An 8,830-nucleotide genomic window follows, 5' to 3' on the forward strand; every position below is an offset into this window, starting at 1 on the left:
CAGAGACCACACAGATGTAGGCGATATCTATATAGGCCCCAGTAGATGTATTCCACCAAGCATTGCTTGGTTTGCACAGACATGTGAGAATTCCACGGTTACATGCACCCAGATAGGGAGAAGATACGTTTATCAGCAACAGGTGGTTGCTCACTCTACCTGTGCATATCTCTAATGATCCCCTCGAGCCTCTGGGTCGATTCTCTGATCTTGGGACAGTAATGCCTCCTCAGCAACTCTGCCTCCCAAACGCCGCTACCAGTCCCTAGCACATTTGTGCCTTCTACACTCTCGCTGTTCCCCCTATATACCCCGTCTCCTTTCCTTTCGTCGCTGTACCATAAGGCCTCAATCTTGCGACCATGTTTGTCCGCAATCTTGGCCATCAGGTTCAGCACGGCCAGCGTGGATTTCTCAGGCAACTGAAGGGAGACGGTCAGGAGACGTTTGAAGAACGACAACACCGTCTGCGTGGGCGGTGGAGATGAGGGTGTTAACAGGATAGATGTCAAGACACGCGTGAGCAAGAGAATCGGCGTGGAGATATTGATCCTGTTATTCACAGAGCTTGACGACGGCGCAGATTTCGACGAGTGGGGATCGGGAAGACGCAGCGATCTCGGCCCCAGTTCGACGTCTGCGTCCAGCGAGAGAGGATATAGTGAGCGGTAGGTATGCGCTGTGAAGAAACTGAGGTCGAGATGTAAGCTCGAAGCAGCTCTAGAGACCTCCTGCCCCGAGAGCAGTGTGAATGCAGTCTGCGTCGCCAGGAGGCCTTCACGTTTCCTGTTGCGGATCGTCTCCCCATCCACGTTTGCCAGTGTCTTCTCTGCTTCAGCAGCCTCCTCCATGTCCAACTCCCCTCTGACGGCATCATCGGCTGCGCTTACGATCTCCTTCAGCGCCTCCAGGAGGTCACCAAAGAAATCCTGATTGATCAGGTGGGCGTACTTTGCCAGTCCCTCCAGCACAGCGCCCATGAGCTCGGGTACGCGGGCCTTTAAGATGCGGAAATACGTGACAAACACCATCTTTAACGTTTCAGACTGGATTTTCTCGCGCTCTTCGTGGTCGACCAGCGCTGAGGCTTCGGCCATGTCTTTCTCGACTTCGCGGCGCTGCTTGAGCAGTTTTCGTTCGCGCTTCGATATGTGCTGCGAGGTCTGTTGCTTCACCTTGCGTCCGTGCAGCTTCGTTGGCTGTTCAGACCGTTCTGTATTGCCACTTGAACCCGGCGGTGGCAGTTCAGACAACAGACGCAGGTGAAAGAACGTATTCACCACTTCCTCCCTGACTCTGTAGTCTTTGGCTTTCATCATCTTCGTGAGCAGGCTGACGGCTTCGAGGGACGGGGCTCCATCTTCATCGTGGGAGAAGAACTCTTCAAGTGTCTCGATGCATTTCAGATAGTCCGGCGAGGGGTCGCGGCTGGCGACTTCGTGGACGAGGATATTCAACAGTTCAGTCCGGAAATTGAAATGTGGCACGGAGAGAAGAAGTGTACATGCACAATTGATCGCAACAGTGCGTAAAGACAGCATATCCGCGTCACCCTTTCGGATCTTCGCAAGACTGCCCAGTTGTTTCACATATGCTTGGTATCCAGTAACGAGAGCGTGCTCGTATTGTCTCGTTCGTCGCACGTCCTTGGAGATCTTGTTTCCTAGCTCCTCATCTTTATAAGATCGTATCCGGTAGCCCGGTATCACATCCTTGAACACAGCGGCTTGTGCAGCGAGGACAAGTTTTTGAACAGCCACGGGAGAGGTGAGACCGGCGACTTGTGCCAGCTTCTTGAAAGAGCCGGCGTGTTCTTCGGGGTCCTCATTCAGCAGGCCGGCGATGCGAGCAATTTCTTCTTTCGCCGCGACAATCTGTTGCTTGAGAGGCACTTGCGGAACGTAGGGCTCTGTCTCGGTAGGAGGCGTCTCATCCTCATCTCCTTCGTCGTCGGTTCCAGATCCCAGGAAACTATCGGAGTCATCCTCCTGTTCGACCGGTACCTTCTCTTCTACTCTCTGGACCCTGCCCTCTGCGGTTTTGATAGGGAGTCTTGTCGACTCTTTGGTCTTTTTCTGCCTCGACCTCTTTTCGTATTCTTGCTCGAGATCCCAATCTGCGGCGCGGACGAAGAGGTCAGAGGCCTTGATGGTCTCTGAGGGTTTGCTGTCATCGACGGGTGGAGAGAGGCGTCTCCGCTTCGCTGGACGGCCGTGAGGCATGGCTACACTTTACGAGCGGCCTTTGCACTTGCGCACCGTTCGAAAGTAGCGGAGGATCAAAATTTCGGTCAAGCATCGAGAGAAAAAAGTTCGCCCGAGGATCTACCGCTCCGCAAAAATTATTTCGGGCTCGATTTTACATCCCGCACTCTTCATGCACCACGTACCGAGTACTCTCCAGCCCCTTGGAGCGTATTCTCTACAGCTTCTCAGCTTCTTTCAAGAACACAGGAGGCAATATGAGGCCCCTCACGGACGTCGAGACGCAGACTCTCTTCACAAAACTGGCAAACTACACCGGACGCTCCTTGACCCAGCTCATCGCACCGAGCGACACCGACAAAGACGACCGCTACGTCTTCCGCCTGCACGAATCGCGCGTCTACTACGTCCGTCTCTCCATCGCCAATCTAGCGACCTCCATTGCTCGTGACAACCTCCTCTCTCTCGGTACCTGCATTGGAAAGTTCACCAAGACAGGAAAATTCCGTCTACACATCACCGCCCTGGATGTGATTGCTCCGCACGCTCGGTACAAGCTTTGGGTCAAGCCGAATGGAGAAATGCCATTTCTCTATGGCGGGAACGTGGTAAAAGCCCATGTTGGGCGGTGGAGTGAAGACTGCCCGGAACATTCGGGAGTGGTTATACTGGCAATGGATGATACTCCTTTGGGCTTTGGCGTGACTGCAAGGAGCACGGCCGAGGCGAGGAAGCTGGAACCCACCAGTATCGTGGCGTTCCGGCAGGGTGATGTTGGCGAGTATCTGAGAGAAGAGGATACTTTGTTCACGACTTGAACGATGAGCTGCGAGACGATGTCGTTATTGCAGAAGTTCCGGCATTGGAGGATCTCCAACCGATCGTCAGCAGACTAAGGGAATATTATCGAATCAGATCCTCAAAAAGACATGCCGAGCTTGTCGCCCATCACTTCGTCTTCTGGCATCAGGGAACCTCAGCCAGGACCGAAAGCATGAATCAGCAAAAAGCAGGCAACTTTGAGCGCCATACGATCTCCACAGGCCTAAAACCTTTGCCAGCCGATTTCCAAGAGGAAAACTCACTTCCGCCAGCCAGTGACACGGCTATGATGCATGGTGAGCGATAGATTTGACAATTGGGCGGGAGAAGAAGTCTTATTGCGAAAACTGCGTGGGCTGCTGACCATGGACTGGTCGACTAGTACCACCTGCACCTGGAGAAATGACATGGACCAACGTCGAGAACGTAGAGGGAGTAAGAAGCTCGAGATCTGGAACCGCTCGTCAGTCTTCTCCAGACTGAGCCCTCGCATGAGAGCGGTGGGCTCTAGGACGTGCATGGAGTCCTCTCTCTCTCTCTCCATCTAATCGGCAAGGTGTTGCTGAGCAGTCTTCATCCACATGCTGGAGAAGACAGGAATATATAGAGGGATATCCACGCCATCAGATATGGATTTGATAATTACAAAGCAATCCAGCCTGAAGTCGGGAAATTCCAATATCGTCATCGATTGGCTCCATAGAGCATTTGCTGCGAATGTATTGATCTAACATCCTGCCGTCGTCTCACAAATACTTGGCCTGTGTTTTATACATGACCCTACCGCCAGCTTCGCGAACAATTCAATGCTTACTTGACAGAACCAGGGGCGGTGATTGGTGGAAAACTGTCGAAAGGGATAAAAGCCTGACATGGGGAAAATAGACGAGCAGCGGACCTTCATCCCTTTGGCTTGCTCAAGGTGCTCGAAGAACAAATATACAGTGCGAGTCACTACTGTGATTCAAGAGTGCCATAACATCTACCGAGTTCTGACGCCGAGGACTCGCCGGGCGCTGGAGAGGCACTACCTTGAACGGGCACGCGAGCAGTCGACGGCTTGGAACATGAAAGGGACAAACGCCACTGTTGTTCTGTACATTGGGCAAGCTGGCCAACCACCAAATCTCATAAACGGTCTCGCCTGCCTGTGGGAGCTATACTCCTTATCTGAGTCTTCTTGTTTTTTTCTTTCAAAGTTTTTCCCCCTCTCGCAAAAAAAGATAATTGTTTATTTTCCTTTCGAAACCAACTCTTCGACCGTTTTCCTTGCCTCAGTCGCCTTCTCGTCAGCCCAGTCGGTCGCAAATTTTGTGTGCGCCCTCGTCTGCTTCCACGCTTCCTTTGCGAAGCCACTGATCTGAGCATGGGTTTCACTGATCACGGGCACCTTTTTCTCGTACTCCCAGATCAAGTCCGAGGTGTTCCGCATCGTCACCGGAATAAGGTACCAGCCCGCCGCGATACCCACAGCGAGAGGGAAAGTCGTCCGCAGGAAGATCCCTCGATTCCGGGTCACTATGGAGCCGGTGAGTGTCGCTACCAACACATAGATAGCGCCAGGAAGGAGCTGTTCTCCGGTCTCGGGAGCCGGGGCTAAGGAAGCAATGGTGTTGCTGAAGTCGGTTTCCTTTCGGAATGCCCAGGATAGAAATTTGTTGAAAGATGTTTCGGCAGCGAGAGACTGATGGTACAGAAACAAACGGCCCTTCTTCACTTGCTCTGCGAGTCGATCGGTAGGTGTGGGTGAGTGCGGATTTGGTTTGGAGACCGGGGAAGTAGGAGAAGGCTCCGGAGTTGTTGGTGCGATTGGGAAGTCGGAGTATATGGGTTTCTTGTCAGGAAGCTACAGAAGCATGATCAGGAGGTATCCATGTAGTAGCAACGACTTTTCCATACCTGGTCCTTTGAGGGAGCTTCTGCATAAACTGTTCGGAATGGTGAGGGAAAGGAATGGACCTGGGTCGCGGCGGTCGCTCCCAGGGCGAAAACTGCGGCCTGTCTCGACTGTACAAGGGTTAGTGTCGTTGAGGAAGTCAGCATAGGTCACTCACAGCTCGCAGGAGCCTTGGTCGCGCCATGTTAAGGGTGGTTGAGCAAGTGTTGCTGCTGGCGCAGGCTCTAGAGACATTCGAGAGCCAACTTTGAACTTCAATCGGAGCTTGGGAGAGCATACGGTCTTGGCGGCAAAAGACGAGCACCTGATGCTCACCCGCCCTGCTCCGCTTTTAAAACGCCAGGCCCTTCCCCCCCCCCTTCCTCCAACTCACCTCACCTTACACCTTCAATGCACCCGACACTCACCCAAACGCTGCACCTTAAGCTGCTAGCTATGAGCCAAGGCATAGTGAAAAGAAACAGATGGAGGGGGATACTAAAAGGCAAGAAAGTCAACGGGGAAAGGGGACGACGGGAGCTATGTATAGGGCGGCATCGACCTCGTGCCCGAAACGGGGTGAGCGGCCAAAGGACGCGCGAAAACTGGTCGGAGCTCAATGTGCGACTTGCTAACGCCTGTTCTTCCTCTCACTTCCTCTCACGCCACTACCTTGACTTATTTCTATCAATGCTACCGTTCGAGATTAGCCTTTGATGGTCGCAGTCGCATCTATCATATCGTCCCTTGTATGGCGTTCACAGCTCAGTTCCGACTCTATAACTAGATCAAATCTTGATGCTACGAGAAAAGAATATGCACCGTGAAGCCTACGTCTTCCCGATCGATGGAGGGCTGCCTTCGATACCCAGCACAGAGTTTGACTGTCCACAATCTTGCTATCACCCAAAGGCTTTTGTTCGGGTCTATACATTCACCCAGCACATGATTCTTGCTTACCACGGGGTGCTTGGAGTACAGAGCGGACCCTGGGATCGTCCAAAGCTTAAGGAACGGTGGCCAGACAAGAGCGAAGGGCCACAAAGGCGTCTTCCGAGCTAACAATCCAAACATAGCGGTTGCACACGCCAGACGCCGGCTTGATGTCTTGCTTGAGGGTAGTTAATCGAACCGCAGAAATTATCCCTCGTTTGGTTTCTTACTAACCAACTTGCTCTCGCGGCTTGCAACCATCACTAGCTTGCAGCACCCGGAAGGGCCTCCTGTGGAATATCGAGCCATATTCCGGTCAGTGTGTGTTCCTGAGCAAGTCGCGTTTGTCGTATTTCAAGCATCGGCATTATGGGGAGTGGATTTCGGTTCGAGATTGTGTCCATCTTCCTCATACTATGAGCCACAAGGGCTGCATGGCTCGGGGCAATATGAGCCCGAATCCACAAAACATCAAAGCTTGGTTCTGTGCTTTCTCATGGCGAAGCATATGTCAATGGGACCGTTAGCCTACTTGTCCTGGACATTTTACTGAAGTTTTAACAGGTTCCCAGCTCCGAGAACCTGACCGACCACAGCCGTGCTCTCGTTGTGCAGTCTGGAGAGGGAGAATCAGTGTTGACCCTCAACAAGCAGGCAGAACCTGTCCAAATATGCTCTACACTCCTTTCAGTCTTCTCGGAAAATCATATATGATGAGCACCATTGTCCCATTGAGCGCATCTGAGTAGAAGATATCGCGATCGATCATTCGGCGTATTTTTGACTTTCGCCAACACTATCAGAAATCCGAGTCACAATCATTATCCGTCCCATGGCGAATAGCGCGTGACTAGAGCTGCGATGTTGAATGCTTACGGCCAGTCGCATTCTGGGAAGTGCCATATCCCGTGTACTGAGCGCGCCTCGAAGTACCCGCTAACAAGAGTTGAAATTAGTGAACTGGAATTTAGCCGGTCGTCGTGTTTCTTTATATCCTGATTGACAAAATTACACATTCCTAATTAACCATGTTGACCTTTTTGCCAGTACTCGACTCGCACCTTTCGAAATACTGCGTCCAGACCTTTGGCCTATCTGGATTTTATAATTCAGTAAACTACAAGGAACTGTCTACACCACAAACACAGACAAATTCATTCTTTGCTTGCGGTTCTGTACCGGCACCATGTCGGAACCACATGTCAATCCAATAATTCCTGGGTTTGCTCCCGATCCTTCTGTCGTGTTGATTGACGGTACATTCTTCCTCGTGAATTCTTCGTTTCATGTTTTCCCCGGACTCCCTATTTATGCCTCGAAAGACCTCATCTCGTGGAAACAAATTGGTAAGATACAGATCTACCCTCAGACCTGGCTCTGACAACAGTTAGGAAATGCTATTAATAGACAAAGCCAGCTGAGCCTTACAAGGTCCCGGACAAATTTGGTTGACTTGAAAGATCTTGGTGAAGTGATGCTTGCAACTGGTGGATTGTACGCTCCGACAATCCGTCGCTATGGAGGGATAGTCTATATTCTATGCACCAACGTGATTCATGACGACGACCCTTCTATGGACAACTTGAAGCAGAACTTCATTGTCACTACCGACGACATCTGGTCTAACAAATGGAGCGACCCCATCTACTTCGAATTCGATGGAATCGACCCGAGCCTCTTCTTCGACGATGATGGACGCTCATACATTCAAGGCTCAGCTTCACCTGGACCAATGACGAAGATCAATCAATTCGAGGTTGATCTCCAGACCGGTAAGAAATTGTCAGAGGAGAGGAAAATCTGGGATGGAAATGGCGATATCTATCCCGAGGGTCCTCATCTCTACAAAAAAGATGGCTGGTACTATCTTATGATCTCTGAAGGAGGTACGCATGAGAATCATATGATCACTGTGGCGCGGTCCAAACATATTTGGGGCCCATACGAGTCATTCAGCGGAAACCCGATCCTGACTGCTCGAGGGACGAACGAGTATATACGATATACTGGCCATTGTGATGTATTTCAGGACCAACAAGGCCAATGGTGGGGAGTCTGTCTAGGAGTTAGAAAAGCTGACGGGAGGTTCATCATGGGCCGTGAAACTTTTCTTACCTCTGCTGCGTGGCCTGAGGGCGAGTGGCCGAGCCTGAGTCAGGTCAAATTGGATCCCAAATTGCCGAACGGGGAAGAGATGGTTCGACCTGAAGGCAGTCGTGCAGTCACTGCCGCGCCAATGGTTGACTACGTTTATATTCGAGATGCGGATCTCCAGAAACACCAATTCTCGGCCGATGGCAACAACATCACTCTCACATCCAGTCCAGATGACATTTCGCAGTATCCGAAGCCGGTCACATTTGTGGGAAAGCGGCAACGCTTACTGAGCGGCACGTCGCTGGTCACGATGCACAAGCCTGGAGCTCAGGGCAAACTAGATGCCAAAGCTGGATTGGTGTGCTACCAGGACGAGCATCGCTACGCCCGGATCTTCTACGACTTTGCAGAATCTTTGCTGGTGTTCGAGATAGTCAATAACGCCAAATCCCTCGCACGAACATCAAAGCGAAGCTTCCAGCTGGGAGAATCTGTTTCACTACGCATTGAATACACGGAGACGACGTATCGCTTTTCATTTAGAGACGAGCAGCTTTCCACGGACTTCTCAGTCCTTGAGTCCCTGGATACACTGGACCTGACCGGACCAGATTTTGTCGGACCAATCATGGGCATCTTTGCGGTGGGTGCGGGACAGGACTTCCAGGTCCAGTTCAGTGGGCTTCAGGTCGACTAGAAATACTCTACCAAGTACGGAAGTACGGAGTATAGATATCGAGACAACCACTTTCCACCCTCCAGGTCCACCCCCGGCTGCAGCCCACCAGCACCCCATATCCCCATTCTATCCCTATATATTATAGTACTAGTACGCTCCTTCCTTTCGAGCCCATTCGAGGACGGGAAAATTCATGCAAGAGTTAGGGTGCATAGGAAA

At 51.6% G+C, this 8,830-nt stretch overlaps 4 protein-coding genes across 4 annotated transcripts; 2 read left to right on the forward strand and 2 right to left on the reverse strand.

The window, feature by feature from the left end:
- Positions 1 to 155: 155 nt before the first annotated feature.
- On the reverse strand, positions 156 to 2,222 carry AYL99_09522 (hypothetical protein; the record flags this gene model as incomplete). Its single annotated transcript, XM_018841029.1, has 1 exon — positions 156 to 2,222. One exon carries the CDS (start codon positions 2,220 to 2,222, stop codon positions 156 to 158), a length of 2,067 nt encoding a protein of 688 aa, XP_018689710.1.
- A 239-nt stretch (positions 2,223 to 2,461) lies between these two features.
- Positions 2,462 to 3,022, forward strand: AYL99_09523 (hypothetical protein; the record flags this gene model as incomplete). The annotated part of the gene is made up of 1 exon (XM_018841030.1): positions 2,462 to 3,022. The coding sequence occupies one exon, from the start codon at positions 2,462 to 2,464 to the stop codon at positions 3,020 to 3,022; it is 561 nt and encodes a 186-aa protein (XP_018689711.1).
- Positions 3,023 to 4,257: 1,235 nt separating this feature from the next.
- On the reverse strand, positions 4,258 to 5,107 carry AYL99_09524 (hypothetical protein; the record flags this gene model as incomplete). The annotated part of the gene is made up of 3 exons (XM_018841031.1): positions 4,258 to 4,872; positions 4,926 to 5,033; positions 5,081 to 5,107. The coding sequence occupies 3 exons, from the start codon at positions 5,105 to 5,107 to the stop codon at positions 4,258 to 4,260; spliced, it is 750 nt and encodes a 249-aa protein (XP_018689712.1).
- A 1,914-nt stretch (positions 5,108 to 7,021) lies between these two features.
- AYL99_09525 (hypothetical protein) lies at positions 7,022 to 8,629 on the forward strand (the record flags this gene model as incomplete). The annotated part of the gene is made up of 2 exons (XM_018841032.1): positions 7,022 to 7,181; positions 7,227 to 8,629. 2 exons carry the CDS (start codon positions 7,022 to 7,024, stop codon positions 8,627 to 8,629), a joined length of 1,563 nt encoding a protein of 520 aa, XP_018689713.1.
- Between the last annotated feature and the right edge of the window lie 201 nt (positions 8,630 to 8,830).

This window comes from Fonsecaea erecta, assembly GCF_001651985.1.
Source record: "Fonsecaea erecta strain CBS 125763 chromosome Unknown Scaff9, whole genome shotgun sequence".
NCBI classification, from domain to species: domain Eukaryota; kingdom Fungi; phylum Ascomycota; class Eurotiomycetes; order Chaetothyriales; family Herpotrichiellaceae; genus Fonsecaea; species Fonsecaea erecta.